General features: G+C 43.5%; 1 protein-coding gene across 3 annotated transcripts in view; it reads left to right on the top strand.

Moving 5' to 3' along the window:
* MTUS2 (microtubule associated scaffold protein 2) overlaps positions 1–25,753 on the top strand; it is an 829,118-nt gene that overhangs the window by 248,267 nt on the left and 555,098 nt on the right. For all 3 annotated transcript variants that reach the window (XM_066258934.1, XM_066258931.1, XM_066258933.1), the window contains exons 3-4: positions 6,294–8,740; positions 15,573–15,798. In XM_066258934.1, the coding sequence (XP_066115031.1) occupies positions 6,536–8,740; positions 15,573–15,798 (2,431 nt within the window). In that variant the 5' untranslated portion in view covers positions 6,294–6,535. The remainder of the gene's footprint in view (positions 1–6,293; positions 8,741–15,572; positions 15,799–25,753) is intronic.

The following is a 25,753-nucleotide window of genomic DNA, read 5'->3' as shown; positions in this document are numbered from 1 at the left end:
TATCAAACTGTTTCTTGGGTTAGGAGTAGGGGACATTGGCATTTTTACTTTTTTTATATGGTGAGGATACATTTCTTTTATATTGGCAATTTTGGAGGAAAAACCTATTCAAGTAAGGAACAAAACAAAATAAATATTAAGCACAATAGACAAGGAATTCATACCCTGTATTTGCTGTGTGAAATTTCATCCTGGAAAGAAGGGTTTATTTTTTAAAGGGGAAAACAAATGCTTTTTCTTGGCAAATGTAAATGAGGCTTCTTTTGGAGAACTTTTCTCTGCCTTGGTGAGACTTTAAATATTAATTAATGTAATATTTTTCTCAAATGATTGGTCTATTTTTTGGAAAATCAAGTTATGTCTTTTTCTGGCCCTCTCTAAAGGGGAAATACCAGTATTTCAGTTATGTCCATATTCTTCTTCACTCTTCAAGGTAAAATTAAATAGCATCTGCTACCCATCCACTCCCAAAAGCAGGGTTTCTGAACACAGTCCTGTTTAGATATTAGAATAAAATGTGACATACTCATGTTCTGTACATTGATAAGGTGGGTAGAGCAAGACCCAGAGAGCTGTTATATTTTACACTATTTGGCACGCTTTCACAGAAGTCAGCATCACAGATAGCTACAGCGCCTTGAACATGGCTTCAGCATCCCCCAATTAACAGGTCAACTTTTAATGGTGCTGTAGTGAAGCTGAACTCATGAAATTCATTTACTCTGCAGCACACCATGTTTTAGATTACCTATAACTGTACCTGTAATAAACTTATAAAAGATTATGAAATAGGACCGATAACATGGCTATTTTTAAAAATTTTTTAAAGATTTTATTTATTTATTTTAGAGAGGAGAGAGAGAGAGAGAGAGAGAGAGAGAGAGAAAGAGAGAAAGAAAGGGGGAAAGGGGGAAGAACAGGAAGCATCAGCTCCCATAAGTTCCTTGACCAGGCAAGCCCAGGGTTTCAAACCAGCATCCTCAGCATTCCAGGTCAACACCTTATCCACTGCACCACCACAGGTCAGGCTTGGCTATTCTTAAGTAATTACAATGCTAGAAAACAAAGGAATGATTGCCATGGAGCTTTGTAAAGCAGATGAATACATTGACTTGTATATCAATATTTGCAGGTAATTTAATATAAAATTATCCTATTAAGTGTGGTGGAACATTATAGACCCCAAATATATGATCAGTAAAAATGTCAACTAAAATTAGAAAGTTGAGATTATTATTATTATTATTATTTGCATTATTATACTTACTATTAAATTTTGGGCTCATTCAGTATATTTTTTTGTATCTAAAATTCTTCTGAAAAAAAATTCTTCTGAATGATAATTTATTACATGGTAGGATCTGCAATAAATTGCAGCTTCTCTGACAAATTTTGTTAAGTTGGATGGAATTGCATTTATAATCAAAGTCATAGCGCTTGAATGTTTATATAAAGACCACAACCAATAATAAATCACTCAGTAAACTGGGCAGCTGAGAAATATTGTACAACAGTATTTTTCAATTTTTAAAAACCCATTCTCCCCTGGCCCTGGCCAACTGGCTCAGTGGTAGAGCATCACCCTGGCGTGTTGAAGCCCTGAGTTTGATGCCCAGTCAGAGCACACAGGAGAAGCAACCATCTGCTTCTCCACCCTTCCCTCTTTGCTCTCTCTTTCTTTCTCTTCCCCTCCTGCAACCATGGCTTGAATGGTTCGAGCAAGTTGGCCCTGGGCACTGAGGATGGTTCCATGGCCTCGCTCAGGTGCTGAAAGAGCTCCGTTGCCGAGTATGGGAGCAGCAGCCCCAGATGGGCCAAGTATTGCCCTATAAGGGGCTTGCCCAGTGGATCCCAGTTGGGGCATATGAAGGAGTCTGTCTCTCTGCCTCCCCACTTCCCACTTAATAATGAATAAATAAAACAAAACAAAACTATGCTTCCCTTTTAATAATATAAAAACCCCACCCAAGCTTTCCTTTTGTTTATTTCCTAAATAAATTAAAAACCATGACAAAAGCAAATCAAATAATTATGGTCAGAATTTTTCTGTATAATTTTTCCTGGGTATTCTGCAACAGCCCTCCTGGGCTGAGAGGGAGAGTATACTTCACCAGTTACTCCATTGAGAAGGGTGGTTTAATAATGCACATCTTAGAAGACTGGAAAAAGAAATAGGGCTTGTGCTGTATTGAAAGTGGTCTCTACATTACCATTCTGAGCTCCAGTTGGGAGGAGATTGCTTCATCCCAAATGCTTGCTATGTGCACACTGCTGTCCCGACACTGCATGGGAAACAGAAGCATCTACTCTGTTACCCGCCAGCTGAGTGAGCGTATGTATGAGTTAATAAAGGAGATAAGACACATGTAGCTATCTTAAAAGTGGGATTCATGTATCTGTAATAGACACTCTTAACTATAATAAAATAAGATGTGCATCACTGTAATTAACAAACATAGTCTGACAGTGCTGAGGAAAGACTGGGGATTCAGGAAATGACAAGAGACAACATCCAGCTCTTTCTGCACCATTTTTGGGGCAGGGAGGGTGGAGAAAATTTAGGAAAGTCTCCATGAAGGAGCTGGCCTTTGAGCTCAGAGGTGGGGCTCTCCACTGAATAAGGAGGGCAGCTTTACTGGGAAGGTGTATTTTAAGTAGAATAGTCAACGGGATTCAGTCTGGAAAGACATGGGCCCAGTGTTCATCAGACCTGGAATGTCAAACTGAGAAGTTGGGCTTTCACCTGCCACTCAGCCAGGTTAACTCATGGTCATGTTAATGGATGACACACAATTAGGTGGTGGGGACTGAATTCCTTTCTCCAAAAATGTCTTTCACACTGTACTGAACAAAACAAACATGGTGACAGGAAATTGAAGTACAAGATAGATGAAAAGATTGTATCTAAGCATATAGATCCTATCAGTCCTCTTAAAGATTCAGAAGTGTTTATGCATTCATCTGGAAAGTTCTAGATTAGATAATCAAACCATTGCCAGAGATTGTGAACAGGGGACAGCTAAAGAAGACATGCATGATTATTAAAGGTGGGCAAAGATGGTTTCATTTGTTAGTAAGGAGTGGGCAAAGATAGTTTCATTTGTTTGCAGTGCTCAAACTACATGTCAGTGAACCTGATGTGTGCCCACACTGAACTTTAAAAAGCACTTGTGGTTGTGAGCTATGAGCACTGAGAAAATAAATAGGGATCCTCAGGAGAATGGTGGGGAGTGTACAGAACAGGTGTGGCAGGTCAACCTCATTTTATTTTCTTCACTTTTGTTTTCTCTCATTCTCTTTTTGATGAGAGATGATGCTGTATTATATCAGCAACACATTTGGCAAAGTTTTATTCACTTTTTCAATTTTTATTTCTACTTTTTAAAGTTTTTATTCCCATCCCTCCACACACACCCTCCCTCTGGCTACCATCAGCTTGCTCTCTGTATCTAAGGGTATGTTTCTGTTTTGTCTATTTATTTCTTTATTTAGATTCCACATATGACACGATCATATGGTATTCGTCTTTCTCTGTCTGACTTAATTCACTTAGCATAATGTCCTCTAGATCCATCCATGTTGTTGCAAATGGCTAGATTTCATTTTTTTAATTGTTGAGTAATATTCCATCATTTCTCTCTCTTTCTCTCTATCTCTCTCTCTATATATAAACATACATATACATATATACTATACATACATATACATATATACTATATATGCATATACATATACATATATACTATATATACACACACACATATATGAGTGGATAAAGATGATGTAGAATAATACATGTATAGGCCCTGGCCGGTTGGCTCAGCGGTAGAGCATCGGCCTGGCGTGTGGGGGACCCGGGTTCGATTCCCAGCCAGGGCACATAGGAGAAACGCCCATTTGCTTCTCCACCCCCCCTTCCTCTCTGTCTCTCTCTTCCCCTCCCGCAGCCAAGGCTCCATTGGAGCAAAGATGGCCCGGGCACTGGGGATGGCTCCTTGGCCTCTGCCCCAGGTGCTGGAGTGGTTCTGGTCGCGGCAGAGCGATGCCCCGGAGGGGCAGAGCATCGCCTCCTGGTGGGCAGAGCGTTGCCCCTGGTGGGCGTGCTGGGCGGATCCCGGTCGGGTACATGTGGGAGTCTGTCTGACTGTCTCTCCCCATTTCCAGCTTTGGAAAAATACAAAATAATAATAATAATAATAATACATGTATATAAATATATTGTATAGATATAGATATATATAATATATGTATTATCCATTTATCTATTGATGAAATCTAGGTTTCTTCCTTATCTTGGCTATTACTCAAAGCTTCTTTCCTTACAACATTCTTGCGGACTCAGTGGGACACGTTCCGTGGCTGCAGGGCCTGGGGAGTGGAGGAGTCCCTGTGTGAACTTGCCTAAAGAGTGCTGAATGCTAATAAGCAGATGAGGAGCATCATGAAATTACTTCTCCCTGCTGCAGATGCTGCCACTACATCCTCTGCCCTTTTCAGCTGACATTGCTATTAGTGAAATGAATGACAATATGGAGGGTGCACTTACTTCTTTGAAGATGGAATGGGAATGAAAACAGAATGGACTGCATATACTTTGAATGGAAAATTAAGGGTCAGCCCAAAAAGTTTTGGATAGGAGAGAACAATGGGCCTAGACCAGGAAGATAAAGTTCAAGGAGTATATTTTTATGGTCTTATCCATGGGTGCTAAAAGCCAGTTAGGAATTTCTGGGATTGAGTCAGTGTAGTTTAGGAATAACTCATATAGTACTTGCCATTTTACTTGATGATGTGGAATTGACAGGGTGATTTACATGCCCATGAAGAGGTCACTCTTAGATTTTGTGATATAACTAAGGGAATGGTGCCTTGTTTCCACATAGCCTTGACTGATGCACCAAGGCCTGGGGTCCTATGTGTAGCTCTAAGCACCCTGTTTAAGAGCATCAGGCTTCCTGATATGTGATTAGGTGGTGAGGGCTTTCAAAAGCTGCTCCAATAGATGGGAGAATCTGAGTTTTTTACCAAAGAGAACAGGCTTGGGGGAGAAAGGGAGTGTAACGGCTCTTTACAAAGGATTGCATGTTTCTGCTTTAGGGAGGCCGGTATCAGCTCCTGGCTAGTTTGATCGTGGCACTGCCCAGAGGTGTGGGTGGCTGTCCAGGAGCTGGTGGATTTCCTGACACTAAGGTTTTCATCCTTAGTAGGGGGAATTCCTTGGAAAACTATTAAGCATCAGATAGGTTATAAGCACAGAAAAAAATCTCTAAATTCCTTCTGGACTTAGGACTTAATGAATAGATTTTTTTTCCAAGATAATTTACCTCTAAGGCCACTGTTTATGACTTTCTGTGTCATGGATGTGAAGCATGTGAAAACCATACTCCTCACCCTGGGAAAAGCATCTCAGTGGGGAGAGCACAGTTGGTTGACATATTTGCATGTTTTGTTTACTCACATATTCTTGTATCATGTGTCTGAATTTTTATGATCATGTTCATATTGGGGGGAAAGTTTATCATAGTTGACTGCCCTGGATTGAAGTCCAGACCCAGAAAAACCTATTGTTGCTGTTGACGATGTGATGACTGTCTCCTGGTGGAGCCAGGGAGCAGCAGGGGTGTGGCGGGCCAGCGCAGGGAAGGCCTGGCCTGTTAGCTTTGCCTCCTTCATTGAAGGTTTGGGATTTGAACTTCCTGTCTTGTGTGAGCTTTCTCTCTCCTTTTGGTCTCTGATTTTGTTTTTCTCTTCTTATTCTTAGGATAGCAACTCTTCATTTTATTTTTGCTCTGTGCTCTGTACAGTTCCAATATAAAGATATAATTTTTCTTTTGTAAGAAATAAAGTAACATGGAGTATGGTACCTTGAGATTCTATGAATGCTCTGTTCCCCAGCAGTCTTCTATCCAGCATTTTTGGCAACTGTTGGTGATCCTTACCCAAGATAATGAAGACTCCGGGGACTGCAGAATGGGGATTTCTAATTATGTCAGTCCTCCTGTGAAGATCCACCCTTTTTAATCAGTGTCAGTATGGACTTGTTGGATTTTTAAATTTTGAATTTAAGATTTAATAGGTGCTGATATCCATTTCTAACTATAATCCTTTTAAGATTTCCATTTCCCCGTGTCTGTCCAGCAAGAGCCCTAAGCTGAACAGTTTTTGAGAAATCTGTGGCCTGAGTGAGTGAAATAATAGTATGAAAACGATGACTAACTCTGTGTTTACTGTGCCCTTTTCTCCCGAGAACCCCTTTGTCAATTTACTGTGATTTTATTTCTGTTTCTTTCTAGGTCTCATGGACTAATTGGTTGTCCTTCAGCAGGCCCCTAAGAGAAAAGTCACCTTGCTGTATATCAAGACAAGGTTTGGTTTTACAACTGCTGTGAAAATGATTAAAAGCAGCTTCTCAGTGTGACATTGTCAGAGGGCAATGAGCAGCTTAAGAATTCCCTGTTGATCTGGTAGCAGCTGGAAGTAAGCCCCTTTCTGTCAGGGAGGAGCGCATGGCAACAGCCCCTACTGAAGGCCGAAGATGAGTGTCCCTTTGGCTTCTAAGAAATCATGTTACACTCAATTGCAGGACAACAGAAAAGGGGTGAAAAATAATGAGAGTCTACTAAATCTGGGGGATACAAATGCCAATCGAATCATGGTGGAGGTCAGTCCTTCTCCTGACGAGTCTCAGACATGTGATCTGACAGATGAAATTGGAAATGCGAATTCACGGGAGCCAGAAAATAGTACCCATTTCCATGCGGAGTTCCACCCTCTTCAGGGCTTTGGGAAGGAACTGCCAGCCGGCCCCAGCAGCCCGAAAGATTTAAAGTTTTATCCGACGAGTCGTGGGGAAGTCAGTGAAGAGCACGCAGCGCCCCTGCAGACCCCGCGGAGTGTCCAGGCACCGAGTCCCGCAGGCTGGGAGAGGGCCACGGCCGAGGCCGGCCCAGACGACCTGGCTCCATGCGAGGCCGGAGCTCCCAGGCAAGCTCCCAAGAATAAACTGGTGAAGACCCTGGACACTGAGGAGCTGAGGCGGCATGAGCCGGTGGAGGAGGACACTGCTGCTGTAGCGGACCTGGTCACCAGGGAGCATGCCCGGACCCCGACCCTGCAGCCTGCGCAGCCTGCTCCGCCAGGCTCCCCTGGAACCCTGGGTCATGTGTCAGGGTGTAATGAGGGGCCTCAGAGGACAATGACAGTCCACTCCTCAGGGGCCACTTTTCTTCCAGCTGATGTCACGTCTGAGGGAAAAAGTATGTGTCATCCTAAACCACCTACCTCAGCAACCAAGGAGACCACCTGCTTAGAGAGCCAGGTGGAGGGGGGATGTGTACCAGAAGGTAACAGTGCAAGTACACTACGTCCTGCTTGCCCAGAGCATGCTCTGGCCTCAGCGTCTGAGGAAGCCCCAGGCAAGCCAGAAGCGCAGTTAGGGCAGGGAAAGAGAGAGCCCAGGCTGGAGCTCAAATTTGTCCAGCCCTGGGCCACGCAGGAATTAGTGTCAGCCTGGGCCCAGAATCTGGGGTGTCCCCCAGAGGACAGTGGGTCACTCCAAGAGCGGAAGGAGCCCAGCAGGGAAGCACAGCAAGAAGCCACCACCAAGGCAGTCAGCAGTCTGCCCCACAGCTGTGTCCACCTGCTTGGCGTGGCAAGAGGCAGGAGTATGCAGGACAAGAGCGCCGTCCACCTGGCTGAGCAGGGTTCTCTGCAGACCACCCCCAAACCCAGCCCTGCTTCCTTGCAAGCTGCTGACAGCCAGCCCCCTGACAAGATTTCACCAAGTGCAGCTAGGAGAGGGGGTGAAACTTCATCCAGCAGCAATTCAGCAAGTGATAGCCATGTGGCTTTAACTCCTAGAACCCCAACTGAGAGCAGACCCTCAGGTGTTAGTGAGGAGAAACGGGCGCTGAGCAGCGGGAGCAGGGCCAGTGCTATGGTTTTGACTTCAGGTTCTTTTGCTGGAGAGAGCAAACCTGGAGTCCTCAAGTTCCCTAACCCTCAAAGCAGCAGCTCTGAAGCAGGAGAAAGCAAAGAGGTCACTGCATCTGTTGCTGAAAATGGGGATCTTCTAGAAAATGCAGTTAAGACTGAAAGTTCCCCAGCAGGAATTGATCTTCTTCTCAGACTCCCAGCCCCTCTCCTCCCAGAGACAGCTGTGAGTGTGACTCGCCAGCTAGCACTACCCAGTGCCACCTTTCAAGACCTGAGCATGTTGAATGTGGATATGGGGTCACCTTCGTCTGTGCCCCCTCCCACGGATAGCCCCCGGTTGTTGAATATCTCCCCGAAAGTGCCCAACAAGAACACCTGCTCCAGCGGGATCCCAAAACCTATCTCCTCACATGCTGAGGCCACACCTCCCTCACAGGGGGGACTGCAGGACTACCAGGTTGAAACAGCAGAAGAAAGGACAGAGCCCAAGCCTATCATTTTGCCTAAGCCCAAGCACGTGAGGCCCAAGATCATCACTTACATCAGGAGAAATCCGCAAGCCCTCAGCCAGGGGGACACTTCGTTGGTCCCAGTAGGGCTTCCTTATGCTCCGCCCACATGTAACATGCCTCTTCCCAAAGAGGAGAAGGTAGTAGGCGGTGACCTGAAGCCGGCTGCCAGCCTCTACGAGAAGTTCAAGTCAGACTTGCAGAAACCAAGGACCTTCAGTCCTGGACTGATGGTGTCTGGGATCAAACCCCCAGGACACCATTTCAGTCAAATTAGTGAAAAGTTTTTACAGGAGGTAAGAGAATGTCACTGTGATATGATCTATAAGTTGAACAACCTAAACTTTGTCACGTATTTTCAATGATTTTGAAAACAGAATATTCTCCCTTGGGAAACTGCAGATTTTGGTGGATACATTTGTATCAAAGTGGATGTTTTTAATAGAACAGGTTGTAGACAAATGGACAGTTTTGACTAGAAAAGTTTGGTCATTATAATGAGATGGGTCTACCATCTGAGGAGACCCATTTAAATTCCATGCGATATAATAAACATGAGGTTAGATATGCATACATTTAATTTGACTCACATGTTTAAATAAGTGAGCATAATTCTCTCTAAACCAGGCCAATAAGAAAAGAAATCAGAAATAAATACATTGTTCAGATTGTTCAGACTTCATCCTCTGAGGGAGATATTTCCCTTATGGGACAATTTCATATTCACTTATATAAAGAACGTAGTGAATAGAAAATAATGTGTTAAGCAGTTTTTTTCTTTTAAGTCAAAATAATAATTACAACTAACATTTAGTTGAGCACATACTATGCCCTGGGTCCATATAATATATTTAATCTTTGTTGGTCTTCAACAATCCTTACTCTAGTTTTCTGGAGGTTGGGATTGCTGTTTTGTTTTTATTATTGTATAGATGAAGGAACAGATGGGAGAGGTCTGGGTAACTCACCTAAGGCCATAGAACAAGGGTGGTACTGAGATGCTCTCCTAGGCCCTCGCTGTTCCCTCACGGTGCTACCCCTTTCTCAGGACCTGGGCGCTATGGCAAGTCATCCTCCAAGAGCTCATCCTTCATGAGTTAGTCTCTTGAAGCAATCTCATGGCAGGTAGAGTGATTGATTATAGGGGAAGCTGACTCAGATGACCCCTCTCCCTAACACACTTCAGTTTCGCCCAGGCTATTCAGGACAAAGACTGGAGCCTGGTAGGGTGGCTCATTACCTCCTTACTGCCTCTCCTTCCCCCACTCTTCCTCCCTCCCTCTGCTGCCTCAGGCCCTTTGCACTTCCCACTTCTTGGGATGCTTTTCTCCCAGATATCTGAATGACTGTCTTTACTTCTTTAGGTGTCTTTTCTTTTTTTTTTTTAATTTATTTTATTTTATTTTTTACAGGGACAGAGAGAGAGTCAAAGGGGTAGATAGGGACAGACAGACAGGAACGGAGAGAGATGAGAAGCATCAATCATCAGTTTTTCATCGCAACACTTTAGTTGTTCATTGATTGCTTTCTCATATGTGCCTTGACCAGGGGCCTTCAGAAGACTGAGTAACCCCTTGCTCGAGCCAGCAATTTAGGTGTCTTTTAAAATGTCACTTCATTGGAGAGGCTACCTTTCATCTGAGACCAGTTTATCTAGTTTTTTTTTTCTTAGCACGTATCTCCTCTGACGTACATACTTTTTTTTTTGTTTGTTTGTTTTTCCTGCATTAATTGAATGTGAAGTCCTTAAGAATAGGGACTTTTTCTATTTTTTGTTCTCCACTATGACCCCAGAGTTCATAATAATGCTTGGCATAAGTAAGTGCTCAGTAAATGTCCATTGATAACTGAATTATGAACTCATCTTCGTGGATCCAAACAGAAGCCATCCAAAGCTCCTTAGGAATAGAATGCTTGAGTTCAAAGTTGGACTCTAGCTTGATCGACTGTATGAACATTGTTGCAGACTCTATTGATCATAGCAGGAGGTGTCATCTCTGGCACAGAGCAAGCGATCAATCTATTCTCAGCAGCAGATCTTGACCAAGGCTGGCATTGAGCAGGTGTCCCAGCAAGCTGACTATCGCCCTACTACGGTGCCAGCTATCAGTGCCGAATCACATTACAGGCTCCCTGTCCTCTGTGCCTGATGGGGAGGTTTTCCCCACGTCTGTAGAAAGAGGACAATGACCCGGCAGTTCAGGCTTCTGTCTCTCTAGTAGGGACTCCACTCCCTGTGCAGGGCTGCATAGTGTCCTGTTTGAGGGCAGTGAGAGTATGCCTAGGGAGTGCTGTCTCACTAACAATGGACAACTTGCTACTCTGATTTATAGGTCAGTCTCTCAGCTTGGTTAATGTGAGTCTTCCTCAAACTTCCAATAATGTATTCCCCTGGGCTTCTGGGGCTCAGGTCAGGCTCTGACCCTGGGCTCTTCTCTATGGCCCCTGAGAGGCAGTCGCATGACACTGCCCAGGGCTGTGGGTACCAGAGTTGGTTAAATGAATGAACCTTTTTCATCTCAAAATCACTGTAGAAGTCACCAATGCATACAAGGTGGGGCTCTCAAATTGGGCATGGTGGAGTATCTCTTTGACAAGCAGACCCTGGAAGACAGCGAAGTGAGAGCTAAGCCTGGGGCTGGCTTTCCCTGGCTGACTTCTCTGGTCACCCAGGCAGTGCATTTGTTTTGGGCTCCCCATTATCTTTTCTATACATTCTACCAAAGCATCCAATTAAGTTTTTTTTCTTCCATTTCTCTAAACAAAGTAATTTGATACCTCTCTTCCCCCTCTCCCCAAAGAAAATCCCCTAGATATTTTTTCTATGAAAAAAATTCATGAGAGAAACTTTGCTTGGAGATGTTGGCAAAAACTTACTCTCTGCAGTTCTTTTTCTGTGATCCTAATTTGTCTTTTGTGTATTTCTTTTCTGTATTCCTTCAGTTCCCTCTATAAATTAGACATAATTTCTATAGTCTGTGCACATTTCCCCCAAAATATTTTCTTTTTTTTTTTTTAACAGACAGAGAGAGAGTCTGAGAGAGGGATAGAAAGGGACAGACAGGAATGGAGAGAGATGAGAAGCATCAATCATCAATATTTCATTGTGACACTTTAGTTGTTCATTGATTGCTTTCTCATATGTGCCTTGACTGTGGGGCTACAGCAGACCAAGTAACCCCTTGCTCAAGCCAACGACCTTGGGTCCAAGCTGGTGAGCTTTTGCTCAAACCAGATGAGCCCACGCTCAAGCTGGCAACCTCAGGGTCTCGAACCTGGGTCCTCCGCATCCCAGTCTGACGCTTTATCCACTGCACCACCACCTGGTCAGGCTCCCCCAAAATATTTTCTCTAAACTTTATCCTTTACAAATTACCCCAAGTGTCAAGGAAACGGGGTAGTGGGAGTGTTTGTGTGGCATTAATGGTTCAGAGGGGCTTGGAGAGAACCCGTTGGTATGGGGACAGCATCCTTTGTCAGCTTCTCTTTCAGGGTTTTTTGCCGTGTCATCAGAGCCCCTGAGGCCCAGTCCTGTTCTTAGGCTACAAGATAGAGCAGAGATGCCCCAGAGGTTGTGATGGGCTAATTTCTGTGACAAACATCATCTTTAATCAGAAGTGAGGGAAAGACAGGCCTATGGCCTTTTTTCCTGTCTCTTCAAATTGCTGTGGCTCAGCAAGTGTGTGTCCCTGGCCGGGCTTGGCATGGGGGATTGTGTTCCCAGCTCACCACAGGATGGCTTCAGGAAGTCTCCAGGAAAGGAACAGGTTTCTGACCAATTGCCACAGAAATATTTTTCAATTGTTGAAGGGATAGTCTTACAATAACAACCCAAACTAGCCTCAGGCTACATCATCGTTATTGCCTATTAGCATGAGTGGGGTGAGGAGTCATGAGTGGGCGCTCCCCTGAGAGAGGGGCCAACACAGACATTAGCGCTCCCAGAAGCAGCCTTGAAGATAGTCTTGGGTTCAGTCATGCCAGGACGATAAAATCTACTTACTTTTTTGCTGCTCCCTGCTTTCAGCTCTCCTGAGGTCTCAGGGACACTCTCTTTTACTGATGCCTTGGAGGGAGCCTTTAAATTTTGGTGCAGGGATGTGGGAAGACAGGAGCGGGGGTGAGAGGACAGAGGTTAGGTTGTGTGCTTGCAGTACACAGATGTGCAGTCTGGACTGTTCTCTCTTCCTGCTCCTTGGTGCCAACTTATCTCTGAAGAACACTGTGTTTGTAGGGTTCTGCAGAGAAATACAATATGGATACAGGTGTGTGTATGTGTGTATGTGTGCGTGTATTTATCTGTCTGTCTGTCTGGCTGTCTACCAGGACTTTAAGGAATTGGCAAATACAGGTATAAAGACTGGCAAGTCCAAAATCTGCAGGTTGGACTGCCAGGCTGGAGACCTAGGGGAAGAACTGATACTGCATTCAAGTCCAAAAGCTGTCTGCTGGCAGAGTTCCCTCCTCTTTAAGGGAGTTCAGACTTTTTTTCTGAGGCCTGCAACTGATTGGATGAGACACACCTACATTATGGAGGGCAATTTGCTTTATTCAAAATCTCTTGAATTAAATGCTGATCTCATCTGAGAAATACCTTCACAGAAATATCTAGAATAATCTCTGACCAAATATTTGGGTACGTTGGCCCAGCCAAGTTGACACAATTCATCATCACAAGCCCTCTCCCTGCAGCCATCCTGGTGGCTTCTCAGTGAAGCCTCCACATGTACCCCTCATCTTGCCAGCCCACGATCCCATAGGAAACAGGACAGTGCAAATACAAAGAGGTATAATCTAGTAACAACTTATTTATTTGTGTTGCTGTGATTGATTTTAGGAACTTGTTTGAAATCACAAGCATCCTTCAGTTTGCTTTCAAAATTATTTCTCTAAAAATATTCTATTAGAGATAGAGGAAAAGTACCCCTGAGAAGGGTCTCTGTGTTTCTGGCTGTGTCGTGATTCCTGTAGTGTCCTGTCGATAAAGATGAAAGAGAAGAGTGTGAAGCTGTTTGTAGATTCCCTTGTTTTATTGAAAATGCACAGATTAGGCATCTGAGGCATGCTTTTCACCTTTGTTAAAATTTGTTATTTTACCAGAGACAAATTACCCAACAGAATGACAGGCATTGAAGTTACTGAAATCGTGATGATCACTTTCCAATAACACTATGTGGGTTTTAACCCCTGAAAACTATCCATTTTCCAAGAACTGAGTAATTACTGAGCTCAGCTTATTGCACTCCTAAAAACTTGACAGATGTGGGTTAGAAATGATTATAATTTCCTCATGTGAAAACCTGCTAAAAGCAGTGTGCAACAGCACCAAAATTCAGAAATGAAAATGAAAAAATAGAGGAAATATGAGTATAGTGTAAAAGCCAATGTGATAGTAAGAGAATAAGTAGAGACTGGTAAAAATTTATCAGAGAGAAAATATGGAATGTAGTTTGCTATGGCCTAAATTCAATCTATCTACAATAGCAATCATGCATATTTTACAATAGGATTATGATAACACTTTAAAGGCCTAATCTTTTGTTTCAATAACATCAATTTAAGGAGAACTGTATCTATTTCAACATTTAAGAGTATCAAATTAAGGGTTTATCTCTTCCAACAGCTTGGATCAAAGCTTTGTAGCTCCTATGAAAATATATTGTTAAATTCTTGTGATTCCTGAATATGTATGACACATAAAATATATTGTGATTAAGAAAAGAATTAATTAACATGTATTTTTTATGCATAGCCTCTGGCACTATTATTTTTTAAATTGAGAGAAAATAGATTATTAAGTTGTCTTTTTTTTGTAATTTTGACAGAGGCAGAGAGAATCAGAGAGAGGGACAGATAGGGACAGACAGGAAGAGAGATGAGAAGCATCAATTCTTCATTGCAGCATCTTAATTGTTCGTTGATTGCTCATTCATTGATTGTTTTCTCATATGTACCTTGACTGGGAGGTACAGCAGAGTGAGTGACCCCTTGCTTAAGCCAGCGACCTTGGGCTCAAACCAACAACCTTGCGCTTCAACCCAGAGATCTTTGGGCTCAAGCCAGCGACCACGGGATCATATCTAAGATTCCACACTCAAGCCAGCAACCCTGCCCTCAAGCTGGTGAGCCTGTGCTCAAGTTTAAGGAACCCACGTTCAAGCCAGAAACCTCGGTCCTTCGCATCCCAGTTCAACGCTCTATCCACTGCACCACCACCCGTCAGGATTTTGTTTTTCATTTTTAATATGAAGAAACACATAATATGAACAGGATTTGTGAGTCCAGACTAGAAAGTAACCATAGTTATAGTCTAGTCTCAACTGTTAACTATAGGAAAAAGTAACAGGAATGTAACGTTATTAAATTTAAGATAGACTAGAAGCATGACTTTTTTATTGAATACTTCAGTTATGTGCAGACACTGATGCTGTGAATTCAGTAGCCAACAAGACCCTGCCCTAGAACTTTCACTGTGGTGATACTTTTTTAGATATTCCTGACAGCACCACCTTACTAGGGAAAACAGTTGGAGGAGGTAAATCAGGCTTTCATTTTTAATGATGTAAATAGATTATAGAGGCCCCCAAAAGTACATTTTTCCCATTAACTTCTCCTTTCTTTCACATAGCCTTTTCTCTCTCATTAACAGTGCATATTTTATTTTCTAAGTAGCCTAGAAAAGACAACATAGATTGATCAAGTTCATTTGCTTACTATAAGACTGTGTTAACATAAAAATTGTGCCTTCTCTTCTTAGGAAAAATGAAGCTTTCATAATTCTATGAACAGTTGCAAATTCTTTCCCTGCTTCATTGACATTACTTATGGGTTAGCTAGTTTCACAAATTCCAATGACTTTTAGAAAAATAAAAGTCTTTTGGAGTGAGTTCTTTTTCCTTCCAGTGAAATGTAGATTTGCACGGTATTAGACCGGAGATGACCCACGAGGTCCTCCAGGGGTGCTGTCAGCTCAGAGCTGAAGACGCTGAGCCCAGCAGGTAAGGGATCAGGGCAACTGGGAGCTGCCAGCACGGTCATTGCTGGAGCTCGGTCTTCCACGCAGGGCAGCACTCCTCTTGGGATGCAGCATTCTCTGACGGAGCTTCCACTCATTTGTCGTTGTCGTAGGTCACAGAACGCCCTGGAAAGGAAGAATTTTGTTCTCCTCCCTTTGCGCACTATGAAGTCCCTCCCACTTTCTACCGCTCGGCCATGCTTCTTAAGCCCCAGCTTGGATTGGGCGCAATGTCCCATTTACCGTCTGCAAAGAGCAGGATCCTGATAGCAAGTCAGAGGGCTTCAGCAAGTGCTATCCACCCACCTGGACCCAGTCTCTACAATTCCGATCCTGCAGGTAACCCATCCAGCAATGAATGCTTTTTCCTACTGCACTTTTAAATGGTAATTGTAGAAAATGTGGTAACTGTCTAAAATATGAATGCCTCTCACACTTTAAGTCTTTTTCTGTTCTTCCATCTGACATTTATCAAGACTCATCTATCTGCAACTGTCACCCTTCGTGTCACCCTTAAAATGATGACCCTTGCAAGCACCCCACACCCACTTCTTGTGGTTTCTTCCTTCTCCTAGTGTGTCCTGTATGCCAGGGTTCAGAAATTTTCCCTGTAAAGGTCCAGATAGTCAATACATTAGGCTCCTCGGCCATGCTGGTCTGTGTTGTAACTACGTGGCATAGAAGCAGCCACAGGCAAGACATGAGTGGACAGTGTGGCTGTGGGCCAGTGCGGTTTGGGTGCAGAAACTATGGGCTGGTTGTGGCCTGTGGACAGCACTGACCATGCTCGTTTTTTCTTATAGTTGTTCACAAATCTTTTTATTTTCTAAGATTTTTTTTTTTTTTTTACAGAGACAGAGAGAGAGTCAGAGAGAGGGACAGATAGGGACAGACAGACAGGAACGGAGAGAGATGAGAAGCATCAATTATCAGTTTTTTGTTGCGACACCTTAGTTGTTCATTGATTGCTTTCTCATATGTGCCTTGACTGTGGGGCTACAACAGACCGAGTAACCCCTTGCTCGAGCCAGCGACCTTGGGTCCAACTGGTGAGCTTTTGCTCAAACCAGATGAGCCCGCGCTCAAACTGGAGACCTCAGAGTCTCGAACCTGAGTCCTCCACGTCCCAGTCCGATGCTCTATCCACTGCCCCACCACCTGGTCAGGCTGTTCACAAATCTTAAATGCAGGATGGCCCTGCAATCTCTTCCAGGGCCATCTTTTAAAGTTTTCAAAAAAAATTAAAAATTTTTTTTGAATGTAGAAAATAGTAAGGAGAAATTAATGCTACTTATATTTTAGCAACCAGCCAGAGTTAATATTATAGTATTTTTTTCTTTCAATGTTTTTTTCTCTATACTTTTTTCAGTAGCTGTAGTAACATTTCTGTGCTTTTTGCTTTTTCCTGTGAATCTCATGTTGTAGGAATTTTCTATGCCATTAATGTTTCAAAACTGCTTAGTGGGCAGCTATTTAATAATGTAGTTTGCTCATTATTCCAACCAATTTTGATACTTATTCTGTTCCAGAAGTTGTAAACTGAGCCCTGTCTTCATGCATCCTATGGTCTAATGGATGAAATAGACAGTGAAAACAAATATGCAATTATAAATAGAGATAAATGTTTCCAAAAATTGCATCCTGAAGAGTTATATGTAGGGGACACAGGTGCCTCAGGGGCAGTGTCTCTGAGGTTAGAAACATGGGTGACTGTGGGGAATGATAGCAGCGTTGATGTAACCAGTTACTGGCAGTGGGGTTCTGTTACTCTGTACTGTGTTCAGTAATGTTGCAATTTGGTAATGTGCATGTGTGTGGTTTTCTTAAAAATTTTATTTGTTGATTTGAGGGAGAGAGAGAAAGGTGTGGGGGAGCATGAAACATCAACTATTATAGTTAAACATCAACTATTCTCATATATGCCTTGATTGGACAAGTCTGGGATTTCAAACCAGCAACCTCAGCATTTCAGGTCTACGTTTTATCCTTGTACCACCACAGGTCAGGCATAATGCTATAATTCGAATCTTTGTATTTATTTATTTATTTTGAAATTAAATTTAATGGAGTGACATTGATCAATAAGAGTACATAGGTTTCAGGTGAACATCTCTATAGCATCTGAACTGTTGATTGCATTGTGTACCTATCAGTCAGTCAAATCATTTTCCATTACCTTATAATTGTCCCTCTTTACTCTCCTCCCCTGGGTACCCATTTGACTTTTATTTATGTTCATGAGTCTCACGAAATGTATATTTTTCTCTCTTTACTCCCCTCCCCCCTACCTCCCTCTCCTTGGTAACCACTTCACTTTTGTCTATGTCCATGAGTCTCAGTTTTATATCCCAGCTATGTGTGAAATCATATAGTTCTTAGCTTTTTCTGATTTACTTATTTCACTTAGTATAATGTTCTCAAGGTCCATTCATGTTGTTATAAATGGCAATATGTCATCATTTCTTACAGCTGAGTAGTATTCCATTGTATATATGTATTGTATCTTCTTTATTCAATCTTCTATTGAGGGACACTTTGGTTATTTTCATGTCTTGGCAACTCTGAATAATGCTGAGATGAACATTGGAGTCATGTGTATTTACATACCAATGTTTTCAAGTTTTTTGGGTAGATACCCTGTTAAGGGATTGCTGGATCATATGATAGTTCTATATTCTTAATTTTTTGAGGAACCACCATACTTACTTTCTTCCAAATGGCTGTCCCAGTTTACACTCCCACCAACAGTGAATGAAGGTTCCTTTTTCTCCACAGCCTCTCCAACACTTGTTATTACCTGTCTTGTTGATAATAGCTAATCTAACAGGTGTGAGGTGGTATCTCATTGTAGTTTTGATTTGCATTCTCAAATAGCTAATGAAGATGAGCATCTTTTCATATATCATTTGGCCACTTTTATGTTTTCTTAGGAAAATTTTCTGGTCCGGTCCTCCTCCCCCCTTTTGTGTGTGTGTGTGTCTGTGTGTGTCTGTGTGTGTGTGTGTGTATGTGTGACAGAGACAGAGAGAGGGACAGATAGGGACAGACAGGAAGAGAGAGAGATGAGAAGCATCAATTCTTTGTTGCAGCACCTTAGTTGTTCGTCGATTGCTTTCTCATATGTACCTTGACCGTGGGGCTACAGCAGACCGAGTGACCCCTCGCTGAAGCCAGCGACCTTGGGCTCAAGCTGGTGAGGCTTGCTCAAACCAGATGAGCCTGTGCACAAGCTGGCGACCTCAGGGTTTCGAACCAGGGTCTTCTGCGTCCCAGTCCAACGCTCTATCCACTGCATCACCACCCGGTCAGGCTCCCTGTTTTTAATTGAATTGTTTGCTTGTTTGTTGTTGAACTTTGTGAGTTCTTTATATATCTATTTTGGACATTTGCCCATTATTGGATCTGTTGTTTGTGAATAGGAACTCCCATTTGGTGACTGTCTGTTTTGTTGTTGGTTTCTTCTGCTGTGTTTGTTTTCTTTCATGCTGTTTTCTTAAGATTATTTCAAGTGAAATTAGAAGATAAAGCATATCTAAACTTTTTACAGGCTATTTTAGAAAAGTTGTAACAATTATTTTTATAGTAGTGCTTCTTGAGTGTGCTTCTCCTTGACATACCCTTGCCAGTATTAAATATTAGCTTTAGTGCCACCCCATTATTATTATTATTATTGCATTTCTTTTATTATTAGTGGAAGGGAAATTTTTTCTTCTCTTTGCCATTATATTTGTGAACTATCATTTACTGAGGTAATTATTGATAGTCTTAATGATTAATTTTTTTTAAAATCATTTCTATGAAAGTTCAAATTACTTTTTGATGATTCCCATGATATATGTATATTGTGGTGGACCTACCTGTTGTTATCAGAGCTGCTGCAAGTTCATTATGTGTTCACTCATTTAGCAATTATTCCTGAGGGACTTTGACATGTCAGCACTGTTCTAGGTGGGGAGAGGGGATAAAGCAGTGACAGCAAACAAAAATTATTGAGGCTGGGGAGCTTTTATTGTAGAATGGGTGGGGAGAAGACATTTTTTAGTAAGTACACAAATTACATGGTTTATTGGAAGAAATAGCTAGAATTGAAGACAATGAAACATTGGAGAAGGGGGATAGGAGAGGTGGGATGTGGAGGAGGAGGATGGCAATTTTAGCTAAGGTGCTCAGAAAAGGCCTTCCTGAGAAGACGACTGCAAAGGAGGTGAAAGGGGGAACCGTGTGGGTGTCCTGGTGGAGCACCCAGGCAGGGGAAGCAGCCATGCAAAGGCCGTGAGGTGGCAAGAAGGCCAGGAGATGGGGCAGAGGGAATGGGTAGGAGAATGGTGAGGGTGTGATAAGGAGGTTATTGGCACGGTGGGGGGGGGGGTGTTGCCTAAGGCCTGAGAGCAGTTGCAAGGATTTTACTCTCACTCTGAGTGAGAAAATCATGGGAGGGTTTGGCCCTGGGCAGCATGATCGACTTTTGTTAAACAGGATCTCTCTGAGTGCTATTTTGAGAGCTGTCTCTGAGGGGACAAAGGCTGAAGCAAGGACAACAGTGCTGCCGTGACTGGGCCGGGATACGAGCAGTGGGAAGGTCAGGCACACGGGGTCCTGGCTGACTGGACACGGGCTGGGAGAGGAAGAGACAGGGACGGTGCCTGCAGGACTCTGGCCCCAAGCAAGTAGGAGGATGGAGGTGCCATTTTAAAAGTGGGAGAAGTTGGTGTAAAGGGAATGGTGGGGGCTAATTTAGGGCATGGTCAGGTTGAAATGCCTTTACTCCTCCTATGGGAGAAAGCTCTGGGTCTAGGACAGGAGAGCTAAGGAGACAGGACCCAGCTGGAAGTGTTGGTCATCAGCAGACAGATGTATGTAAAGCCTTGATGTCCTATCACTGGTTGGCTGTTTCTCTCCAGCACCATTTCACCTTCACCGTCACCTTCACCATCACCTTCACCATCAACATCACTGTCACTATCACAGTCACTGTCATCTTCACCATCAATTTCACCTTCACCTTCACCTTCATCACCACCATCACCTTTACCATCAACATTCACCTTCACCTTCACCTCACATTTGTCAGTGAGTTTTACATCTGATATAAAATTGAATTATGCACTTTTGAAATAGTATGAGATAACAAATGTTAACAGTTTTACTTTATATACAACATTTGAAAAAACATAAAATGAAAATCACAGCCCTGGCCAGTTGGGTCAGTGGTAGAGTGTCGGCCTGGCGTGCAGAAGTCCCGGGTTCGATTCCAGGCCAGGGTACACAGGAGAAGCACCCATCTGCTTCTCCACGCCTCCCTCTCTCCTTCCTCTCTGTATCTCTCTTCCCCTCCCCCAGCCAAGGCTCCATTGGAGCAAAGTTGGCCCGGGCACTGAGGCTGGCTCCATGGCCTCTGCCTCAGGCACTAGAATGGCTCTGGTTGCAACAGAGTGACGTTCCAGATGGGCAGAGCATCGCCCCCCTGGTGGGTGTGTGGGTGGATCCTGGTCAGGCGCATGCAGGAGTCTGACTGCCTCCCCGTTTCCAACTTCAGAAAAATACAAAAAAAAAAAAAATAAAGAAAGAAAGAAAAGAAAATCACTAAACATAAACTTAGTTGGGCTTCATCTTGCAAAAGTGAAGATTCCAGCAAAGTGAGGCCCTTTAGAACAGGCCCCTTGCATGGATCCCAGGGAGGCTGTCTGCTCCTCTGGTGCTGGCTGGTTTGTGGGGAGGCTGATGCTTCTTCCAAATTCAGTTCAACCCTCAGAGTAATCACTGGGAACCGGCAAAGCATTGTGGTGTTGATGGCTATTACTCGTACAGTACCCTGAAGATGTGAAAACTGTTCTCGGTGCTGTTGGGGGGATGGCCTGGCATGGGCCCTGGGACAATGGAAAGTTCTTACTCCAGACATTGGGAAGCTCTAGAGGGTGACGACGACTCCTCTGACTGGCTCCCGGGTGCCTAGCCGTGCCAGTGGGCCATTGCTTTGCCCACCTGTGGGCTTATCCCTGGCAGCAGAGCTCCCCTCCTTGAGCAGTATCACTAGAGTCCCCAAGATTCCAGGACCTGCTCTGGCAGTACTGCCCACTCACTCATTTTTTTCTTCCTGTAGAAATCCTTCCATTTTTCTTCATGTTTCCCTCACAGATAGTTCTTTTGTCCTCAAGCACTATTATCTTATTATTATCACAAGGTCCATTAAATGACAGCCAAAGAGGATGCCTGCAGCTGCGGGAGGGGACAGGTCACAGAACCGTGGAGGAGGGGACAGGTCACAGGCTCACCTGGGGAATCTGTGCTTGGTGCAGTGGGGTGGGCTCATGGGCCAGAGTCAGGGCTGTCTGGGCTGTTTTTCACCACACAACAGTAGGGGACAGGGCTGAATGATAAGCAGATACCTTTATAATAATCATTCTGTAAGACTGAGTGTCAAAAGACTCTGAGACACAGCAGCCTTACAGCTGTCCTCTTTATTTGTCTGGAGAGAAACAAGTTAAAACAACAGCCTGTGCTCAGCACACAGCCTCAGGCCCCAGGGCTCCTCGTGGAGTGAAGCATGCTCTGAACCCAGCTCCGGGCCCTTCCTGCACGAACCTCATGCCGACAGCTTGACCAGGAGAACTTAGGAGAAGATGAGTGACAGTCAAAACCCCATCTTCCCTCACCCCCTTCTCTCCTCACCAGCACACACTTGGCCCCAGCTGTGGGAGTCTTGGTCTCCAGGAAACATAGAACCTATTTTCTTCTGTGTTCAATGCCCTTCTTTTATTACCATTACACCTTTATTACTGTTATACTTCTTGTTTTTCCTGTTATCATAAAATTTTATGGAACTGTTTGCACCTGTTCTGGTCTAAGATGATGCAGAGAGACTGGGTCTTTCCCTTAGCAGCCCTGGGCCCTGGAGAGTTTCAGCACAGTCATTTTAAAAAGGTCATTTCTACTACCAAGAGGATGTTAAGGAGTCCAGTCTATACCTGCTTTTTTTTTTTTTTGTATTTTTTTTTTAATTTTATTTATTTATTTATTCATTTTAGAGAGGAGAGGGAGGGAGAGACAGAGAGAGAGAGAGAGAAGTGGGGGAGGAGCTGGAAGCATCAACTCCCATATGTGCCTTGACCAGGCAAGCCCAGGGTTTCGAACCGGTAACCTCAGCATTTCCAGGTCGACGCTTTATCCACTGCGCCACCACAGGTCAGGCTATACCTGCTTTTTATAAAGCAAGTGATCCAATCCCTAAGCATTCTAAAATTCTCACTCCCCATTTTCTCCTAGACTCTCATATCTTACAACTTTTTTGGAGCCCCCTTCTCTCTCTCCCAATTCTTAAATATCTCCCAATAATGTGCCATCTCCCTTGATGCCCACTCAGCCACCACCATAGGGGTTTTCTCAGCTCCTCATGCCCAGTACACAGGTACAACCACTGCTAGACCCAAAATGACCACCAGGCCTTTCTTCATGGCTCCTCCCCTTGTCCTGAGTTCCCTCAGAGAAAGGACAGAAAAGTGCTGGACTTCCTGTCTAGCTGTTTGCACAAGAAATATGTTCCAGGCAGAAGAAAGAGCACACACAAAGGCCCTGAGGTCAGAGTGAGCTTAGCTTGGTCAGAGTACAAAAGAATGGAGTAGGCATGGCTGGAGTAAGTGGGAGGTGAATAACAGGAGTGACGTAGGGACTGGATGACGTCCAGATCACACAGGGGCTTAGGTGCCTTGGTAAGAAGTTTGGGTTTTAATGCAAGTGTGATGAGCAGCCCCTGAACATTGTAAACATGGTCTGTGCTTATTGAAGACTGCCTTAGGCCATTTGTGTAGAATACAGAAGAAGTAAGTGTAGAGGTGGGGGATCGGTTGAGGGCTAGCACCCCATACAGATGAGAAGTCCTAGGAGCTGGGAGAACAGAGGGAGAAAGGGATGGAGTTGTTGGGATATATTGTGGAGATAAGAGTCAGTAGGTCTGGACATTGAGGGTGAGTGATGGAAAAAGAGGGGAACCAATGAGGACTTCTGGAATTTGGCTTGAGGAACAGAGTGGGTGCTATTGGTTGAGATGAGCTGACAAGCCCAGGGAGTGGAAAAGAGAACAGGCCTGGGAGGAAGTAGAGAGGACTCTGGGTTGGGAGTTCTATGGAGCCGCCTCGGAGGCAGTCCAATGTAGGAGCCAGGGGCTCTGGGAGAGTCAGGACTGGGGGTGAAAGGTTGGGTTCCCCAGGTACTACTAAAGTCAAGGGAGTCCAGTACATATTTGAAAGAAGCTAAGAGAGTAGTTCTTGAAAGTTCTCATCCCAAGACAAAACCATTTTATTACTATGTGTGACAGATATTAACTAGACTTTGAATGGTGAACATTTTGCGATATACAGTATACAAATATTGTACTATTACATTGAACTCATGATACGGACATAATGTTTTTTCAATTATACCTCAATTATGAAAGAAAGTCAAGGGAGTGCAGCTTGGGAGCAGAAGGGGCCCTGGGATGGGGCCTGCATTCCAACCTCCATACAAAGAAGCCAGAAAGCAGCAGCTAGGATAGGAGGGGATCCCAGGGGACAGTCATGTCCAGAAAGCCAAAAGAAGAAAGGACCTCAGAGAAGCAAGGAGGGGTTGGTCATTTTGATGCTTCTGAGGAACTGGGTAGGTTGCGGACAGAGACAGCATCAGTGAATTTGACAACATGGAAGTCACTGGTTACCTTTACAAGCGCAATTTCAGTCGAGTGATAGGGACAGAAGCCTGATTAGCCAGATAGACAAGAGAAAGCTGACACTCTAGTGTAGCTAGCTCAGGCCTTGGGAACACCAGAGGTAGATAGCAGAAGTCTGGATGAGACTGACAGTTATTTCATGATCTGGAGAATGACAGTGACTTTGTTATGTTCAGGGTTTCTGGAAACTACTTGTGATAGTCTGGAATGAGTACACTAATGTGAAGAATTTCCCTGACAACTACCTTTCTTGGGTCTAAGTATGACCCAAGCGGATAACAGCATTGTCATCTGTCCTCAAATGTGTTATGGCTTTCAAAAATTGATGAACTTTTCAGGGAGTAATTGATAGTTTTATCTTATTGCTGTCAATATGTAAAACATTATCTAGGGTCATTTTTCTAGGACTGTTTGCTCAGCTTTTAGGAAATCAAAATAGCTAAAAAGGGAAGGTCTAGATAAGGCCATGAAAATGGTCCAGACAAATGCAAATGAACAAAGCATCTGACTGGCTTTCTGCTACAGAATTAGCAGAAAGGTAAATAAAAGTTCCATAGAAAGCTGTTGTCCTACACAATGAAAGATGTCTTTTGCAAGACTGTGGGAAGAAAAGTGACAGCCAGGCTTTACTGAGAGTAGTGACTTGTTTTAGGCTGAGCTTGTATACAAAATTATTTTGACAACCAAAGACTGGTGATGATGAAGATGATAATTTTAATTGCAGTGACTATTATGAAAATATTTTATCGCACCTGCAAGCAAACTTGCGAGGTAGATTTTATTTTCTCCTTTTTCTCTGTTTTATAGGTAAGGAACTTATTTTACAAAGAGATGAGTAAGTAACATTACTCAGGGTGAGTAAGTAACATTCACAGGGTCACAAATCTAGTACTTCAGTAGAATAGTGCTCACACCCAGATCTGCGTGGTTGTTCATGTTCATCAGCAGGACGACAGAGCGTTGCCTTTCAGCTGCACGGGGCAGCCCGGTTCACTCTTTCTCCAGGCAAATGGGCAGGATCCAGTTTGGGGAGGTTTGGATGTCAAGTTAATATACCTTTATATAAACCTTTGTAACCACAATGATGATATACAACCTTTCCAGTACCCCCCCCCCCACATTTTCCTTTCTCCCTTTCCCAGACAATCCCCATCACAGGCAAATATTGATGTGCTTTCTATCATTGTAGATTACATGTCCTAGACTTTCGTTTAAATGGAATCACATAGTATGTGCTCCTTTTGTACATGGCTCTGACACTCAGCATGATGTTTTGAGATCTACTGCAAAGATGTCTGCATCTCTACTTCATTTCTCTCAATGCTGGGTGTTGGGTGATGGAGGTACCATAGTTTGATAATTCATCTACCTGTTGATGCACATTTCAGTTTGGGGTTGTAACTAATGAATGTGAATATGAACATTCATATAGATCTTTTTGTGGACAGTTTTGTTTCATTTAGGCAAAAACACCTAGAAGTTGAATTTTTCGAGGTGTTAAGGTCAGTGTGGATCTGATTTTAAATGAAACTGCCAAACTATTTTCCAAATTGGTTTTTCTGTCTTGTAGTCTATGCAATTTCCTTACCAATA

Source organism: Saccopteryx bilineata, chromosome 2 (genome assembly GCF_036850765.1).
Source record: "Saccopteryx bilineata isolate mSacBil1 chromosome 2, mSacBil1_pri_phased_curated, whole genome shotgun sequence".
NCBI lineage: Eukaryota > Metazoa > Chordata > Mammalia > Chiroptera > Emballonuridae > Saccopteryx > Saccopteryx bilineata.
This window is presented reverse-complemented; position numbering and strand designations above follow the sequence as displayed.